We start from the raw sequence: 21,266 nt of genomic DNA on the forward strand, positions 1-21,266 counted from the left end.
CCCAAAAGAAAAAAGTGTCTCTTTGTCTTGACATTTTATAATTTGAATAAATACATGGGCACTCACATACGCACACCATTGAATCATGGGGAAAGGGGATATAAGTTTTTCTTAGTTTGGCAATCTGTAAGTAGTATATCTCTTTTCGTGAGAGCCCTGTTGCCCTGAAATGGACTGTTGGGCATTTGACAGACTCAAAGACTTGACGTGATTTACTTTAAGGGCCTGAAATCCTTACCATGACCACATACTACATATTCTCCTATTAGTTAGTTTAGATTTAGTGATGGAATGCTTAACAAATGAAGGTCTCTTTCTTTTGGATCGAGTTAAAGAAATCAAATACGTCTGTCTCAGTACTTTCACTCTGCCAAAATATCTTGTAGCACACTCAACGTTTGACTTTCATCGTCATTCTTCTGACCTTCACATGTTCTTTTCTATTATTCTTCTCGTTTTCTTCTTTCTTATTCTTGCTGTTGTTGAATCACAAGTGATTGTTCTACCACTTTCTGCTCGTTGGAAAAGTTTTTTAATTCTTCCTTCTGTTTCATTCTAAAATCCTTGTCCAAGGTAGCGAGGGAGAAAGAGGTGAAGGTATTGGTGCTGGTAAAATTTAAAATTAGCCGCTGTTGGAAGCATGGCTTATGTTGTCTTCGTAGCTGTCATGCCATCACTTGTCGTATCCATCAAAGGCGCACCACAATGTCTACCTGGTTTCAGCCATACTTAAACTATGTCGCATCGATATAATATGGACAAACGGTGGCGCTTCTATATACTGCATGTGACATCACGCACTGCTCCCTTCTGGATGCAAGAGATTCTCCGAGCTCTGACTGAATTTTGTAACGAGATTTTGGATTGGTGAAACATTTCAAACCTTTTCGATCCGATCTTAGACAATGAATAAAAACACCGTGTTCTATGGATTCGCACGTTCTCACGAAAGACGTAGACGAACGTTGATTCATCTACCCTAATTTCGGGCATGCTCTTCAACCCGGACTATCTGATGTATGTGAACTCATCATTGGTCATCACCAAGATGATGAAAATAGCTATTTTAGAAGAAAATGATTTATGTGGAGAGGCAAGGCTATCTAAACAGGGTCTTGCTGTATGGTCCCCCTGTACGATACATCGAAAATCAATGAGATGCGACCTATGCTAACTCACTTTGGTTAAAACCCAAGGGTCATTTTAAGGGCCATTCAGATCTCTAGAAAAAATACTATTCAATTATTGCCATTGGTGTTTATTTCTCTGCGTTTTATATAAGTGTTTATCTGTGTACCTCTGTGCTTTCAACTCAAACTTGAAAACCCTTTACCATTACCTTTCCCCTTTGGTCCCATAAACCCATTTGACTCTGTAAAGCCCTTTTGATCCTATAATACTTTTGAGCGCTCAAGTGTCTCCCCATGTTGATTTTTGATTCCAAATGCGTCCTCGTGTTAATTCCCGTTTGACCTCCAAATGCCAAATACTACGTAAAATAGAAAGATTAATGGTAATTACCGTATGAACAGCAAGTGTCATTCCTATGTTAATTCCCGTTTGACCCCCAAGTGTCACTTTTGACCATATAAACACTTTTGACTCACAAGTGTCCCCCAATATTAATTTTGTAGTCTGGCCCCCAAGTGTCAAATACTACATAAAATCGCGCGTGTGTGTGTGTGTGTGTGTGTGTGTGTGTGTGTGTCAGTCATATCGCTACAAAGTCTGCAGTGTGGCAGTTTATAGTGATGTCTAGTACTGGGGCATCATGTAGCATGATATCTCACCCAGTCACATCATCCTGACACCAGGCCGACCAGTCCTAATACTAACCTCTTAATGCTGAGTGCCTAGCGGGGCAGCTGTTAGCACCATTTTCATAAATCTTTGGTATGACTCGGCCGGGGTTCGAACCCGGGACCTCGGCATCCGAGGCAACATATAATAGAAGGCTGATGATAATTCTTGGTTTTACCACCGTTTCCCTATATAACTACTTCTGTCCGCGTAGGTACGAGTCTCGGGCTCGGCCAATGTGGATATGTGAGAAAGTTGCCAATAGCTTCAAGTGGATCGGTCGTTCTTACCGGGGTTTTCCCGGGTTCTTCCTACGACAATTATACTGGCCACCATATATTGTCTATATAGCGTTAAACCCCAAAACAATATCAATCTTCTTCATAAAAATCCGTCAAATTATTTCATTTGATTTTATTCTTTCGCCCATGCCATGCAAACTTGTAAAACAGTCTATTTAGCTCACTAAGAACCCGCTTAGGTGAAATTGTTAATGACAACAAAAGAATATTACTTTTAGAGATAGCTAAACGTTTTGCCACTGTTTGTCTTTCCTAATGGAGCGGAAAACGTCGTGTTCCACTGAATTAGAAGGCTTTTGATTTCCCTAATTTTAGATGGATGTGTGCAATGAATAACTGATACATGTGGAAAACGTACATTGGTTATATCAATATTTAAGTCATTAGGTAAATAAACTATTGAGGAGAAATGATAAAGAATAAATTCGCAAATAGTTTCCAGATGCCATTAAATGTATAAATCGGGATTTGGTTATAACATTAAAAGAATAATAATTCATGAGATAGCTAAACCTTTTATCACAGTCGTCTTTGCAATCAGAGTGAAACACATCTTGTGTCACTAAAATAATAGGTTTTTAATTTCGCTAATTGTAGATGGACGAGTGCAATGAATACCTGTTGCATGTGGAATGGGCGTAAAGCTTATATCAATATTCAAGTCATCAGGTAAATAAACTATTCAGGAGAAATGATGAGCAATAAATTCAGAAGTAGTTTACAGAGGCCATTAGTTGTACAAATATTTTGACATATTTTCTGTATGTAATAAAGTAGAAGCATTCGAATAAGCAATGGTATTCATTCCCAATATTATCTGAATCACAGGTATTGCACATTATTTCTTCTAAATCTAAAGTTTGTCACCTTCTTTCTTCCAAAGATCTATGGTTGTGTGTCATAAGTTTATAGCTCAATACATAGCTGAAGCATAAGTAATTTTCTGGCATAGGAGTTCTAATTTCACTGGTTGTTGTTGTTGTTCTAGGGTTTAACGCCATTTTTCAGCACAAGATAGGCTATACATGGCGGCCAGTATAACTGGTGGAGGAAGAACCCTAGAAAACCCAGGGAAGAACCACCGACCCACGAGAAGCTACTGGCAGGCTTTCCCACGTACCGACGCTAGCCGAGAATTTCACTGGTAAATTATTTGATAAATGTTAACAAATTTAATGAGTCTTTCTGTAGGTGAACCGCAGAGTTCAGAATTTTTTTTCTTGTTCAATAAACCTGATATCGGCAGTTAATCTTCCACTGTTACTCAGATAGTACGAATTATTACACGTTATTGTAGATAGTTTAGTTTCATAGAAACTTGAATCCAGGACGGAGCTATGTTTGTTATGTACAGGATATGACTATGTACAGTTAAACCTGTCTAGAAAAGACAATGAAGGGCAACGGGAAGAGTTTACAAATTCTACCTGTCGCTGTCGGGAATGGAACAGGTTCACGTACCTCATAGGCATAAATACTACAAGACTAAACTGTCCGACCAGCTAAGCTGGTTAGTAAATGGCCTAATAAACTGCTACACTCCTCTTCCCATACCTTTATATTCGACCTCTAATCACCCAGATTCTCATATCATGGTGGCATCGATCGTGTTCACTGTGGAATCAGGTATGAGAGTTAGAAGAGCCAACACATGCAGCAGGAGTCGATGCACGCTGTATTAGTCGGGTACCGGACATGGTCTGTCTGTCACGCAGTCAAGCGAACGTACCACCAGACTAAAACATCAAGACTAGCCGAGATGTTAGCAAGTAAATTAATATATAAAAGTATACAAAAGGGTCTCACCACAGAACGAATCAAACAACTGCTGCTTTAGTCTGGCTTGAGGTCGATCATTTCCCCTATTTCTGAAGATATCAAGACAACATTAGTTGTCAACATAACGGTTCTTTAAAGCGCAAATACCATCGCGAATTTTTTCCTAATCACCTAATGGACACAAATTAACAAAACTCTTATTTTTTTTTAGAGATGGTCCATTTTACAAAACTGATCCATACTACCATAATGTCTCTCGAATATTATACATTATGACGTCTGGTCATAGAAAATGGCTAATGACTCAGTTTGAGAATTATATTCCCAACACATTATCAATAAATGACAGCTAAACTCCATAAATGTAGACGTAAATACAAAGAGAAGATATGCTAGGCTTAAAACATTACCCACTCTTCCACGAGTGACTACAAACGTAACCACGACGACAATTCGAGTACAAAGAGCATACTTTCTACAGGACAATGCTTTTCAACAAAACTACAAGTCGCTGGGGACTGAATGCCCATGCTGAATAGCGACATATTCGTCCTTGTTTTTAATCGATGCCAGCGGACTCTGCATCCTGAAATCAACATCACCATTAAAACACAAGTGCTACAGCGATAGAACACCGTTCAACAATTTAAATAACCATAATTTAAAATATTACATTTCTCACTACAAAGCACACAAAGTGAATGACATTACTGAGCACTATAAGAATTCGTGGTGTTATTTAGCACTGCTTGCTTAAAAGTACCAAACCGAAATTTAATTTGCATAAGTGGAGTTCTAAGCGGTAAACAATAGACTTTTAACCAATGCTTGTGGAAGTTAATCATGCACGTGATTTATTCACAAACAAATTACAAAAATAGCTGCATGAACCTTCACATAAAAATCTCAGAATCAAATAAAATAATTATAAAATATCAATCAACCGTAATTCAGCAAGCCGTGTGCCTTCTCCGTGCGGCTCTGTCTATTCAATCCGCCTCATTGCGCCGTCCTTGACCGAACCAAGACGAGACAAGTGGAGGGAACTGGTCAGATGTTCAGCAGCACAGTGCCTCGACGACCACACTAGGTCATGAGACTGATGATGATGACCGAACCATTTAGCAACCGAATGGACACAGTTCTTGTCTAGCCTTACATTAATTTTCCTGCTGCGAAATAAAATGACCATTATTTTGCCAACTTATGTTTGCTAATCAAGAACAGGTACGGGATTTTGTAATATCGCTATAGTTGAGAAAGTAGTTGGCAAAAGTTCAAAAAGTTTGCGTTTAGTGAAAACGGGGTGAGGTAGGGGAGGGGTAGGGGATATTGGGAGGATGGATCAATCAGAAGGTCCTTTTTTATCAATCAAACAAACCCAACTATAAATTTGTAAATCCTGACAGGAAAGGAGCTGTCAAAATCATTTTGATCATTTCAAGAGAGATTCTGATGTTTCAATAACAAAAATTCTAACTAAAAATGATGTTCAACTGGAATGACGTCTAGTAAAAATGATTACGTCTCTTATTACACACCTTTAGAACGACCGGATCGCCGTCTATTAAAATATACTCCATTCCACCCCAAATTATATCATGTCGATCGCAATACAACAGCACAAGCTCATAAAGGAATATATTTGTTCACCTTTAAAAGTGCACTAAAATAAAAAATAGCTTCTTTGTACAATAAGGAACATCTACTTGATCATACATTATAAATATAGAACTCTGATTAAGAGCAGACTTTCCCTCCATTTGTCTTATCGGATAGCATGACTTGGCTAAAAAAAAGAAAACAAAGCACAATGGAAACATGCATATCAAAAAGCTATCCAACATCGCACCTTTGGCACCAGACAATTTTCCTTGTAATATACAAGGGATCTCACTAAAAACATCTGATCAGTGAAACTGGTTTGAGGTCGATGTTAACGCCATTTCAAGAGACACCAAAACAATAGTCATTCATTGTCAACTGAAGAGTTCTTAAATACCACAAATGACTTGCTTCTAATCACCTAATTAGCACACATTCACTAGACCATAATTTTACAATCACATAATGTTTCTTGGTTCATATTTTATGTGACCCACCAGTAAGCCTTTCAAGCCTAGATTGTTATTTCACGTCATGTAGAACACAACACAAATCTAATACAACGGATTATTCCAAGCTATAATTATTAAACACTTATTTATTCAAATATCTGTGAATATTTCCTTATTCTAAGAAATCAGGGAGGGTCCACTTTATGAAAAATTAAACCATGCTACCACAAAGTTTCGTGAATACTATACATTTATGACCATTACGCATAACAACTGGAAAATGTATAGGGTCGAGAAAAATATTCACAATACTGATTCCCCATAATCAACAAACAATATCTAAAATCTAACTAGCAATAAACGGGAACGTAAAATGCAAATATCACATACCTAGGTTTATTGCAATACATCGACGTCTACAAAAGAGGCCAGATTTATTTCCTTTTGTTGAAAAGTTTCATAGAAGCATACATGCTTGATCTATCCAAGTACCATGCAAATATAACGTTCATAAATGCTGAGTTTTATGTCATGGTGTCCTGTATAAGAAGATAACAGCTAAGACAGATTTCACTGTATTTTCAAAAATTTCAACGATACAATTTTCCTGGTTGACCTCTAAATGAAGTTTCAGATAGCATAACTTAAATTCACAATGACTCAACATTACATCAGATGGAAGATAATGAAAAGTTTTATGTCTCAAAATTTGTGGAAAGAAACTCTTTGCTATACAGCATCTATTGAGCAGATGGAAAATATTGTCACTGTGGTGATAATAGTTGCCAATAGGAAAATCCAAAAGAAAACGAAGTCGAGGGCATTGCAAACATGATTCCACGTGATTTTAGGCTTCTCATCTGGTATTGGTGGTCGTGATTTTGTGATTACAGAAGTTGGTTGTTCAGTAGAAATTGTGTAACCAGAATCAAACTTAGGAACTTCACCCTGACTCTGCGTTGCCTGATGTATTTTGTTACATCTTCTGCAGCGGACTATTTTCACGATCCGTTGAAGTTTGATCAGCCATGATGGGATTGGGTCCTCATCAACATCCCTAAAATTCAGACGAAGTATAAACAGCGTCAAAATGACGATCAGCGTACTAAAACCGGCCATTAGTACCAAGTAAATACCGAGGAAGGAAACTTTTTCTGAATTCTGTGGCAATGTTGCTGTGACGATTGTCAAAAAGACGGCCAGAGCAAGAAATACTGTCACAGAAAACGAAGCCTTTTCTCCGGATTCTGCCGGAAGTACGAATATGCAGACATTCAGAAGAGACAACATTATGACTGGTAATATGACATTTAACAAAAAGAAAAGTGGTTTTCTTTTTAATTTGATTGAAAATACAACTGCAGCGTCAGTGTATTCCTGTAACGTATCTACGCTCGTATCAACAATCGACCATTCTGAATTTTCTTCGTATTCATCCAGGATAATTCCCTCTTCCCCCTCAGTAACACGTACTTCCTCTTTAGTGTAACTCCATGCCGTGAATGTCAGGGTACAAGTTTGAATATCAAAAGGAAAGTAGGTAATATCAATTCCGCATGTTGACTCGAAAATCTGAAAAAATAACTGCGCAAATTAATGGAAGCCAAATAATGTTTTCAAAGTTTAATGATTTGTTTTTCATTCTGAATAAGTTCTAAGGACTTTCTCATCAGGATGGTTCAAGTTGTAGTTCACTCGCATGACACATTTGTGGGCCCTGGTTAGGTCCTCGGTACAGCATAAGGATACAGCGATGTCCCATCAGTGGTCTTTGAGTACCTGATATCATCTTCGCTAGCGAAGGTTCCGATATCATGACCCTATCTACACCTTGGCGGATCGAACAGATGTATTGGATTTTATTAGTAGCCTCCCTTAGTACATAATACCAACTAACATATAGTGTGGTGCATTTTACAATGACTGAAAATGGTTGGGGCAATTGACCCAAAAATGATACTTTGGAAGTTTAACATCGAAAGTATGCCTATGTGCCAGAGGGAAGCCATTACAGGTGTATTTGAGTGAAAGGTATTTGTGCAACACGGACCGGGACTGGAAAATTGCTTATTTATCAGGCCATTCAAGTTGTTTGCACCACTTGTCTCGATCATGTAGGAACGGTGTTCAAATTCGGACAACTTAATTTTGATTGGATGCAGTGCACAGTACTATCTGCACGATACGCCAAGGTGTATATAGGTTAATCATATCGGAACCTTGGCTAACGACGATGACTTCATATACAATACAGAGAATCTTACATGGGTGCTCATTTCAAACGGACGTATGAAACGAGTCGCAACATTTCTATCTTCGCGAGCCTTGAATATTGATTCTATTTTATCAACCATAGTCTAGCGTAGTAAAATTACTTGGACATACAGTTTGATGCCTCCTTCGTTACGCCTTTCCTTTGCATGACGTTAAGACGTAATTTGTAACGTCAAGATGTGTTATTAGACTTGCTACATATGTAAAAATCATCATATGGGTATCATAACGTAAATAACACAGTAGCTATGTTATAAATAAGAATTTGTCAAACCTGAAATAGCATTGTTAAAGTTCCAAGGTGCCAAATAAGTCAAAGATCATTGAAGTCGATTTTTGTAAATGATCTTTCCATAAATCTAACCCGTGATTCCCCAAATAGCAAACGAATGGTTTTGAAAATTAAACTCCATTAATTTGTCTGGAAACTATAATCCGATCTTCAGACTTTCTATGTTAGGCCCAGGTCCACATCTCACCAGTGTAAATCTTATAGCTGAGCCTAGACTTAAGAATTTTGATTCTTTACTTTAAGTCGTTCTTAAAGACTATGTGTACAGTTCAAATAAGTACCTCCACGCAATAATCTGGTTTTCTTTTTCGAACGAACATTTTGTTTAGATACCATGAAAATATCGACAAATTTGCAAGGAAATTATATACATGACTATAATAAATAATTTTATATACAGATATTAATATATTTAATTATGTTTAAATAGACGGTTTATCCATTAAGATAACTTATAGATAAAATTTCCGGTAACCTTGTCCGACCAGCAGCGTGATAGTAAAGCTGTGATAGCAATACTAAAAATGTTTCGTTGCATACACATCTTCAGTTCACTTGAAAAAGCACGAGACTTATCGCTATCTCTGAGTTGCTTCATAAATGTTTGCGGTGAACTAACGAAAAACTTAATAGCAATATCGCCCTTGTGAAGCCCCTTGCCATCTCAAAGTAGTTTGCACAAATCGTAAGGTCATTTAACTGGTTTGTCGAAAATGGGGTTTAGCCAGTAATGCTCACAGATCATTTGAACCAAATTAATATTATTGTTGATGCGTAAGGATAGCGTCAAAATTCCAGGGAGAATGGTCCTTCTTAAACACGATAACAGCTGATGATAATTTTATAGAAAGAAATACCTACCCCAAGAGGACTCCAAGACACAGTGCCATCACTCAACACGTAAACAAACAAACTACTGGAGCCAAGCCCTTTCAATTCGGATACGCCATTTTGCAGAGATATATCCGGTTTCCACACGTTGTCCTGAGGAATAAATGTACCCGTCAGGTTGCCGTAAGTCGCTGGGGTCCATTGTAGATAATAATCATTCCAGCGAATAGTAAGGTAACCAGAAGTGGTCAGTTTTTCATTCTGCGAGTCAAAGTTTATTATGCTTGTAAGATAAAAGTCAATAACAACATCGGTTGTCGTATTTTGCTCATAAGTAGGTCTAACAGCTTTATTATAGGCAGACGCATTAAAAATTTGAGATAAAAGATTCTTTGCATCATCCGATGTTTGAGCATTGACTTCAGAAATGTGCACGATCACTAAGAATGGCAAAAATATTGAATTTAGTTTCCGTTGCTTCATATTCTCTGGGATTGATCACAAACGTACTCACACTGTAAAATCTATGATAATGCTTTTAAACATCTAGAGAAAGCATCTGTTAAGCAGCCCATAAATAAATGTATCTTTGTATTCCAAACAATGTGTCATGGTCCAGAGACAGTAAAATGATTTTAGTTTTACCTTTTTACACTTGTTTTAAACAATTTAGACAGTATAATCCATTCTTAAGTTTAAAAAAAAATGTATCATGGTAAGTTATCCCGATTCAGGTCTGGTGTGTGAAAAGTCCATGTTCATGGTAAAAGAGCTTCAGCTCATTCGGCTACCGATATAAGCTTTGGTATTGCCTCTGCAAGTCTTTTCCTCGTGATATGATGATATTTTATTCAACGCCATAACAATAATCAATTCAAACGATAGGTCACCGTCATGCATTGACACGTCGTTTCTTACTGGAAGGTCTCAGCGTCGCAATTCGTTTAGTACATATCCACACAGATATCGCTGGTGCTTTGAATCTAAAATCAATATTAGGCAAACCATGTATGATTGACAAAAAGGTTTCAAATTTCCTATTCAACCTAAATTATCTACACGGGGCTTGAGTCTAAAGAACATTGATGTTAAGATAGAAATACATAATTGTGGAGAGAGTTTTTAGTGATTTTCGTTAATGTAAAAGGATTATGTAGACCAACTACACTTATCTGTTTTAAAACTGGCTTTGTGAGTAATCCTGACATTTGAGTACGATACTACTTACGCTCAAGCTCAAAACCCCAAAATTTAAATATGGATCATTGAGTTTAATTATATAACTGAATTTGAAACACGGTACATGAAGTATAATTACATCATTGAAATGTCAAAATGGTACTTGAAGTTTAACCATTTTGCTGAAATTTAAATATGGTACATGAATTATAACTACATCATTGAAATTTAGGTACGATACACAGCATATATATATACATCAACGAAAATTAAATATGGTACGTTGAGTGTAATTACATCACTGAAATTTAATATGGTACAGTTGTATAATGACAGTAGTATAATGACATCATTGACATTTAAATATGGCACCTGTGGTATAATTACTGTGTTGCAATTTAAATATGGTACATGGGGTATAATGGTATCACTGACATTTAAATATGGTACATGGGGGATAATTACATGATTTAAATTTTTTACGATACATGGTATCTAATTACATCATTGCAATTTGTCATGCTAGTCTAACAAATAAAATTAGAAAGACTTTGCAAGCTTGTTTCCTTTTAGTTTCACTTCATACTGGTTAAAGTATCACATTTTTTAAAAACGTTCAGACTTTTAGCTTTGCCTCGATTGTTGGTGCTCGAAACATTTCGAGAATCTGGGTCAGTTCTGTAGTTGTATTTGTCTATATAAAGCAAGCACCCAAATGCGCTGGCAGATCACAGTCTAAGCCTGCCATTTTACTGGTGACCTCAAGCTAAAGTCGCAGACCCTGCCCAGCTTGTGTAAGGCAACCCCAGATTTATGTCGACGCTGTTTGCAAGGGGTTTTATTGTCATATTAGGGTAAAGACAATATATCCCCTGATCAGCATCACAGTTATATCCAATGGTCAAATAACTAAATGTCTAACTCTTGCAAATGGATGTATGATTAATAGTACAGTAGCAGCTGAAGTGATCCTTGTCTCCAGTAATTTAATTTTATTTAATGGATACGATAATCGGAAAGAACAAACAAGATGACAAATGGTATGGCAATTTATGTATCTCTCGGAAACTCTCTCTCTCTTTCTCTTGTTCTAAACATATGTTATTGCCTTAAATAATAAAATAATATATTTGTGAAAGGACAAAAAGCAAGTTAACAAGAACGAACCGCGTTTCTCACCAGCAAGCAAAACTAAATCATATGACAAATGAAAACAAGTAATAACATATGGTCAAATATAGAATAGATATGGAAACGGAAAAGAAAAAAACAAAGCTGGAATGATAGTTTAATTCAAGGTTCAGTGGATAGTAGTGGAAAAGGAAATAAAATGAGAGTAGTGAACTTTGCCCCATCTTCGCTAGCCAAGGTTCCGATATGTTAACACTATCTACACATTTGCGGATTGATCAGATATTGTGAGTTCTTTGTGATGGAGACATCTATCGGATTTAATCAGTTGTCTCCCTTAGTATGTAACGTCAACTCACCAATGGCATGTAACAGCCGTGCATTGCTCCTTTGGACATTGGCCGTAAAAGGTGGAGGAATTTGACTTCGGAAGGAAACATTGTACGTTTAACATCGAAAGTATGAATACGTACCAGAGAGAAGCTATTACGGGTGTATTTGAAGCTAAGGGTGTATTTGTACAAACACGGATCAGCAGAGGAAAACTGCTTATTTATCAGTCCATTCCAGTTGTGTACTCCTCTTGTATTGATCAGGAACAGTCTTCAGATTTGAATAACTTGATTATGATTGTATGCGGTAGCTTGCCGCCACATCTAATGAAATTCACAGACTTAGGCACTGAATTATCTGATCTATCCACCTAGGTGTAGATAGGCTTGACACATCGAACCTTGGCCAGCGATGATGACGTTGCCCATCTTATTATTCACTCCTGTCGTGTCTGTAGTCTCTTTTCTGTTTTCTCTCTCTCTCGATCGATCGATAATGAGTGACATATATACATATGGGTTAATATATAGTGTTCAAAGAAATCATATCCCATAATATCAAGTCAATGCCATCTATCTGTACACTCATCTAAGCTAATCGAAATTTTGTTTTATAGGAAATATGGCCATAATAGCAACATTTCCTTACTCTTGTTCGTGTACGTCCTTATTCTTCCGTTTTTCTTTCTTGTATGCTTTTATTTTACATGTTTTTCTGGGAGGGGTTCTATAATTCTTCGTATTGTATCTATGCATCTTGCAGTAAATGGCACGATTCTGGATAGTAGAAAAAACAGCAAGAAATAAAAGAACCTTGCAAACATCGTAAATAGTGTTTTAGATGATTACCTCAAAAGAGGACAAATACTCCAGGCAAACTGACACACCTCATAATTCATATATTATTCGCTATATAGTTTGCTAGTACCCGAATATTCGAATTAGGCGATTAGTATGCAAATAGTATTAGACGACGCGCTATCAGTACAAGAATCACAGCATCTATAAATAAACGGGCGTCGTGAAAAGTTGTACAGCCGATATATTGTTTCTTCTCGGGATAGTAATCCAGTGGGACATTAGCAGTGCGATTATTTGATTTGATGGTATCGTCGGAGTTGATATTCTTCCTTTTGTATTCAATTTTTGTCGCTTTAAGATCTCCGAAGCGTTTGGCTGCCATTGTAAACAATGGAAGGGAGACATGTCAATTTGTCAAAATGAAATATGATGGACGTACGCTGGATACGAACTAACGCAGATGGCCTACTGCATTGGTACGACTTCCACGTGACTTAGCTTATCCATATGATATTCAATGAAATTTATATTAAGTGGGTTAACTTATGATATATTATAACTTTAGCATATGTGGTTATAAAAACATAATGGATTAGCTAGGTCGTATCCTATATATCCCATGACTTTTGTTCATTTTAGCATAAGAGCCATATATTTCGACCTTATGGTCATCCCATGACTTTTCTTCATTTTAGCATAAGAGCCATATTATTTCGACCTTATGGTCATAAACTAAGTAACAGAAAGAGGCAAAACCAGCAAGTTTTGTCAAACTTAGCAAATAATTTAATTCTCGAAGTTAAAAAAGGAACATAGAAGAGGAACTTACAGCATTATGAATTAAATCCAAACTAATCCTAAAAAGTCTAAACAAGTCCTAAAGAATCGACTGTTGCAAATGAATTCTAGATCCTCGAACGTACTGGCATGCCAAAAATCATGATACATCACAATGGCATTGTCCAGAATTCCTCAGCCTAAATTTACAAAAGTCCCAGACAAATATTTTACCCCAGATAAATCATCCAAACAATCATCTCAGATTATATCTTTACACAATTTTAAACACATCCACAGACTGATGTTAATATAAGGACATAGGAAAATAAGAATGAATTATTTCTCCAGCTTTATATACACACATATAGCCCTAAAACGTAATTAGCTCCTACTTTCTACATGCCATTTCACAATACCCGATGTCGTAAATATACCCATCGGACCGACCCATCCAATGAGAAATAACTTAGTTCTTATTTTCTTCTCTGCATCAAATAGTACAGTGATATTGAGGATAAGCGGATAGAAAACTTAAGAGTCATTACGCGATTTTATGGTAATTCGAAATTTTAAATCAGGCTTTATAAAAAAAACAAGCGTGTTATTTTCAAAATTATCATAAAATTCCGTTGCAAACGCAAACGGAGATAAAATAAATTCAAAATAACTATCGGCAAAAATTAGCTCAAATGATCTATTACTGCAAAGCATAGTACTAACTCGAATGCGATCTGATACTGTACGCATATACCCAATTACATGAAATGTCTTGGAGCGTTGGTAAATTTCCTCAATAGATTTTGCGCCGCTACTCTTCTGCTTTGTTGTAATTAAATTCATATAGCTACTGAAAAGTGGATGCCATCTTTATATTAATGCTAACATATTTGTCTAATTGATTTGCTCTTGGAAATCTTCATTATTGATAGAGTATTAGTCATATAATCGAACGTTTTATTCGTGTAACTCGTTTCAGACGTGTAATTTCGTCAATGTCAGAGACCTCTTTTGTTCTTGTACAGTATCAAATAAAGTTTTTATCTTTTTCCGCCCATAAGCTTGACCAAGTATGCATCGTTGCTGTTCTAAGATAATTTCTACGTTAATTAATGTATGTTCCGAAACTGTGTTTGAAAACGTATATAATATTGTTGGGCCTCATTGATAAATATGTATGATGAATTCAAACGAAAGAGTGATTACAGTTTTTACCACGTGTTTATATAATCGGGAAAATCTATTCCATTATTTGAGACCTCCGTTAATTCTTTCAAAATATTATGACCCTCGATCGTGTCATAAGCATTTGTGAGGGTTAATGAGGTCAATGACTCTATCTTGTTTGACTCTGGTCACTTGTTTAGCCACTTTATTTGGTTACTTGTCTGCGTACTTATTTGTGCACTGTATTTTTGTGGATTGATAATGGACGGGTTGGACATACTATATGGCTTTATGTTAAAATGAACAAAATTTCATGCGGATGGAGACTGTGGCCTAGAAAAGTAATGAAAATGTAAAACGACTATGATCACACTCCTCAAAATCGTTTTAAAATTGTATTACAAAATGATGATTTAATATTTGGGGTATCACATAACAAAATCCATTGAAGAAGACAACATTACTGCTTGAATTAGGAACTAAAAGAAAACTCGATTCCAAAAGATTCTGTGAGAAGTGCTCAGAAGAACTATATAAAATAGTGAAGGGACCAAGAACAGGTAAATGCTTCTCAAATGTTTTTTTAAAAAGTGTTTTAGATGTTATGGTTCCAAACTTAGCTCAAGTTCATTTGACGTAAGGAAAGAAAGGTGTATGAGTAGAATATATTTATAATACTATTCATAACATATTTATTCATACCATATATTTATAAACCCTAAGTTATATACATGAATATGTTTTTTTCAGTCTGGTTGCAGTAAATTTAGAAAATATAATCATTTTCAAAAGTGTATAACTGATTGAATTTAACAAGGAGCATCTAGACTGTTTCACATAAAGTTTTATAATAAGAAGAATATTTTGTACATTTTGGCATTTGCAGAGGAAAGAAATGTATTCCTTGATCAAAATGACTGTTAGCAGAGGTTAGAAATTGTATTTTGTAGTCTACTTGGATCCACTATCTTACAGACAATATAGTACATCATGCGATTAGTGTGACATTGTACATTGTACATCTTAAAGTGAACTAAGGCAAATAAACATCTAAGGCTGCAGACATGTTAATACATACATTTATGCAAACCTATGCACCTGAGAAAATTCGAATCTGGAATTCTACCTGAATGAGGGACAGAATTACCCTCAAGTAATTGTGGTAATTCATGAGATGTAAGTGGAAATTGTAGATTGTCTGCAATTTATAGCAATGTGAAGGAAGAAGTTTGAATCAGGTGTATTAACGAACTCGTAAGACGGCAAGAAGCATATGTGAATAAAGGTAAAGATACCTTTAAGTGAGGAATATGAGTCACTTGCAACATTTTGGATGGGAAAAAGTTGGTGGAATAATTAGTGGTTGACAACTCTAAACTAATGAAGGTATTCATCACCAACACACTTCCTCGGTGTAAACTTGGACATGCTAGTCACGTGATGTCCCTTGTAAACATAATGCAATTTGTGTATGGAACCACGTGGAACGTGGATATATATATATATATATATATATATATATATATATATATATATATATATATATATATCTTTGCATACAAGCGATGATTAAGGTAAGGCCGTATTATTTGTAACCAGATATGTAAAGAATTGAGGGAAAGAGCCATAAACATGTAGGCGTTGTATGTTATATACTTTGAAAGTATAATACATTTACCTGAAGAGCATCCATGACGATGATGTAAAAGTGCTTAAAAGAATAAACAATGAACAGATATAATGTCCGTTTGAATTTACAAATTTGTTTCTATATATGGACCAACACTGAACCTATTCAGTTTTTCACATACACACATATGAATATCATCATGTTTGGCTGAGAAAAATCTGGATTTTGCCATGGCTTGATTCATGCTTGCCTCTAATATATATTTTGTGTGACTGTCTGTGTGTCTGTTTGTGAGTGGGTTGATGGGGTGAACGAGGGTGTGTAAATATTTAAAGATGTATCAGTTAGTGTAGTTGTAATGGGCATTTTAGATTTTACACTTGAATCACATCTAAGTGCATTGTTTTTGCAAGGGTATACAAAAACGACTTTCCTTCTGTGTGCGCGATCAAATTAAGTTTAAATCAGGCTTATATTAATCACAACTATACTACTGCAGAAATTGGATTATCAATCGCCACTACACTGTGCAAAATATTATACTGATATCATTTTCCTTTAGAAAAAAAAAATCTGTCAAATCGTGTATCAAACAATAATACGACCTACTTACCTCAACAGGGTACCGTAGGGCAAGCTGCGGAGCGTTTCAGCACAAACACTTCATTGGGAATACAAACTCTGACCTAGAAAAACAAAATATTCAACACAGCAACAGAGTGATGGACCCATTGTGTCCTTGCTCAAATCTGACAACACATTTTCACCGATAACGACGAATTTGACTCAACAACCGAGTGAGGGAGCGATAACGGACTTCAAGTTCAGCAACTTCGGGTGCAATGATGTAAACTGCGACCAGATGGACGTCGTACCTTTCAACATCAGCGGTGCAGCACAATCGCGCCACTCATCTACCATCGAAAGCGATGCCGTTCATGTCCTTGCCTCTCTATTAGTGAAAGCGACGCAGTGTGACCTTTTTACTTTAATAACAAGAGAGATCCTGTGCTTGTACCTATCTATAGATCTCATCCATGCACACGCAAACTACTCTCGCAAGCCAATAGCTCATCAAAGAAGAATGCACATTTCCTATGGATATGTCTGACTGTTGTGACTTTGAAATTCGATTCCATACGTTCAAAGGGAAATAGCCTAATTATCGTAAAGGTTCTGATCCCAAATCTTTACCAGAGTCGGATTTGATAATTTCTGCTTTATTCGGTTTCTGTGGAGCTTCTGGTACTTTTCAGTTTCTAAATTCTTTAAATAATATGTTTGTCGTCTCTTGTAGCTACATCAATGTGGATTTATCTTACACACTATCATTGTGCACACCGTCATTTGAGGCATCGCGATACCTTTGGCGTAGCTATTTGTATGTAAACGTTGGCCCTCATCTTTGTCAAAAACCTCAAGATGAAGAGAAGTTCTAAAGGCTTCATTTAAATCTTTAGGTCGATTTGTTTTCATCAAACTTATAGTCGATTCGTTATGTGCGTCAAAGAGTACATCCCAAACAAAAGTACGTATTAGTTCTGCAGACTGTTGTCAGCCTCCTGATTCCATGAACCAAATTTGGCAAGGTTTCATTTGGTTTTCTTCTGACTTGTTTAAACTGAGATCGGTATAGCTCAGGTTGGTTGACAGGCGACAATCTGTTCCGAAGCGATTACTAGTGCAGTAAACGTCTCCCCTGGCAAATGGCAAAAGTTTGCCCAAGATGCCCTTCATCTGACCTCTCAGACTGACGAATAGATATAACCCTATGGTCCGGTCAATCCATCCATTAATTCTAGCACAAATCGCAAAGTATTTTCTATAGGTAAGCTAGGAAGATATGCCGTCTTCCCTGGCAGTTGGCAAAAGGTTGCGCAAAACGTCCTTCATCTGATCTCTCAGACTGACGAATAGATATAACCCTATGGTACGGACGACCCATCCATTAATTCTAGCACAAATCTCACAAGATGTTCTATAGCTAAGCCAGGATGATACGCAGTCAAATATGTCTGGCTTGACCTTGATCAAGCCAACAATATTGCCTCATTGATGACTGTGTTGTAACTGAACGACCATTGTTGTAGCAGTATTGGTTTTTAGATTCCAATTGTCAGATGTATCTATAAGCACAGAGTACACAGGTGTGTAAACACTTGCTTCAGCTGTGTGACCAAGTGTTGGCGGCACTGATGCTGCTGCTGCTTTAAATTAAGTTGTATGTCGCCTTCTGGCATGCACGACTCGTTAGTTGGCACCCATCTGTGTGTTATTTGATTTATGCGATTATTCCAATATCGCCAAAAGCCAACCGCAAGAAACAAAGGCGTGAGTTTGCAAAGGGAAACAATAAGTATCTTTTCAGGGCCAAGAACATTTTATCTAAAGAGGTCTCCATGGGTCAGAATGAAAGCCGTTTGTATGATAAAGGTTGGTTTTTGTGTTTGATTTTTTTGTTGGTGTTAATGGCTGTGGAGGTGTGGTGCTATATTACTCCAGTTATATATGTGCATGGTATATGTCCTATACTGGGTGTGTTATATAGATTTGTATGTGTGGTTTTTTGTTGTGGGGGAAGGGAGGGATATTTAGGTTGGGTTATGGATGTTATTTATTAGGGATGGAAATGTATTTTCTGTAGGTCAGGGTTTGGGGCGTTTATTTTATTTGTTTGTGGTTGCAATAACTTTTCTGGTTTTATTCTTTCCTCCCACGAGTTTTTCTTTTCTTTTCCTGCTCTTCTTTAGTAACTGCTTAAGTAGTCGTTGTTCTTTTCCTTCTGTTCCTGATCTTCTTTATGTATGCTGCTCTTGCCCTGTTCCCTTCTCTTGCTGAATGCTGCTTAATTTCTTGTTCATCTTTATTCATCTCTTGTTACCAGATTTTCTCTTGTTCTGCGTTATTGTCCTCTGCTTGTGTCCTGATCTTCTTAATTTCTGCTACTCTTGCCTTTGGTACCTTTGTGCTGCTGAGATGTCCATTTCTGTTGCTGATCTTCTGAATATCAGCTTTTTGTTTCCCTTATTTCCCTTGTGCTGCGTTGTTGTTGTCACGGTCTGGTGTCACGATCTTCGTTATTACTGCTCTTATTCGCCATGTTGGTTCCTTGGTCCTGAAGTTTGGTTTCCATTGTGCCCCTAACCTGACTGATCATTTAAAACGTTTGTTGACTCATTTCGTTTTTATTATGGTCATTTTGGGTTCCCTTGAATGATTTTGTATTCGGTTGTCATGCGCGGCTTTGATTGTTTTCCTTGTCTTGATTTTGTTTTTATTGTGTTAGTAGTATACGTTTAATTTTTAACTTGATGTTGATATTTCCCAAACAGCTGTTGATGATGTTAGTGGTTACTATACAGCCGTGTCTTACCACCAGTTTGATTGTTTCTTTCGTTGTAGCTTGTGTGGTGGATAGGAAATTTTGTTTTGGTTAGTACCCCATTTTAACTTAATTCTGTTTTTCCAGGGCCACTCTTTTTGTCTTAGTCGTTGATATAACGCTTTGTCTTTCAACCACTTTGAATATTTGTTTTGTTGTGGCCAGAGAGGAGGGTTTAATTTATTTATTTTAATTAGTTTGGAATTAATGTATCGTCTAGCCTAATGTTGTTTTTCTTTCCAGATCACTGTTTAGCTGTTAAGTCGTTGCTACAGATCTGTGTCTTTAGACCACTCCGGCTATTTGTTTTTTGTCGTAGTCAGTGTGGTCAGCTGGGTGTACGAATTGTTGTTAGATTTGAGTTGCTGTTTTAATTTTATATCTGTCCACTTTTAACTCTTATTTATAAATTATATGATGATATTGTATGTTATCGTTAATTTGTTTTATTTTTGGCCTCTAGTAACTCCATATATGTGTTCCGTTCCTGTTCGTAGGGGAAGCTGTTTCTCACATGTTTGTCTGTTTTTTGAAGTTGTTCAATTGTGGCAGTTTCTACTAGAGTCCATTTTATATGTTTTCCTACACATCCTACCAATATGATTCTTCCAGTTCTTTTCCTATTTATTTATAGTTGCATCGTATGGATCTTTGATGGTCGAATACTATATGTTCCTAAAGACTTTCTTTTTCTTTTGTGCATTTGTCTGATTGTGGACAAATGTCGGCGGTGCGTAGGACAAGTTGTTTATATTGCTGGACCTGTGAATTCGAGAGGCATTAATATTGTCGCACTGAAATCGTGCCATTCGGTCTTGGCGCTGTCACTGACACAGATGACATTTGGCTTTGGCAAAATGGGAGCATGAATACTTCAGGTGTCTCATTCAAAAATCGGACTGGCAGCGTTACTATAGAAACATCTAGTGAAACCCAGTAGTTCTAATGATAGTTTTACTTGAACAAAACTTGAAGCGATATCATTCTCAAGATATCTAAGAAGGACTTAGGAGTAGAAAGATTCATAATCTCTTACCAGGAATCTGAATGAGGGACGGTCTCTCATATGGCAAACGCATTTCGAAATTTGTTGTATGTTTGCCTGGAACCAAATGGGTCGTTAAATCTATCCGAATCGTAAACTACGTCTGTTTCAGTTAGCCTTTTGATATGTTTTCCGATGTCGGGTTTTGATGGCGTCAAAATAATGCTAGCAGAATTGGAGTCAGGTACCGATATGTTTAGAAGCTGATATCCTATGATAAAATTGTTTCTTCCATCATTTGACATAGAAGTACATGCAGTTTCCTAAAGAGAATATACAGGTTCAAGTGAACAGGTTTACTGTTTGTCAAATAAAGTCGCTTTAAAACGTGGCCTAGAATATACATGCAACATTTAAGCCATATTGAAATTAAACCTTGATTGTTAGAGCTGTTCAAAAAGGGTTTGATCAGTTTTATTTTATATAACCATTTATTGGTACAGTTTTTAAAAGTCATTAATTATCCAACTTCATATAGAATTTTTTT

At 36.6% G+C, this 21,266-nt stretch overlaps 1 protein-coding gene across 1 annotated transcript; it reads right to left on the minus strand.

Annotated features, from left to right (window-relative positions):
* Positions 1–6,667: 6,667 nt before the first annotated feature.
* On the minus strand, positions 6,668–9,818 carry LOC149771300 (neuronal acetylcholine receptor subunit alpha-6-like). The gene is made up of 2 exons (XM_089948647.1): positions 9,366–9,818; positions 6,668–7,510 (listed from the first exon to the last, which is right to left on the minus strand). The coding sequence occupies exons 1-2, from the start codon at positions 9,816–9,818 to the stop codon at positions 6,668–6,670; spliced, it is 1,296 nt and encodes a 431-aa protein (XP_089804773.1).
* Positions 9,819–21,266: the final 11,448 nt, after the last annotated feature.

This window comes from Sinohyriopsis cumingii, unplaced genomic scaffold (assembly GCF_028554795.1).
Source record: "Sinohyriopsis cumingii isolate HCF-2022 unplaced genomic scaffold, ASM2855479v2 utg001964l, whole genome shotgun sequence".
In the NCBI taxonomy this organism is placed as follows: domain Eukaryota; kingdom Metazoa; phylum Mollusca; class Bivalvia; order Unionida; family Unionidae; genus Sinohyriopsis; species Sinohyriopsis cumingii.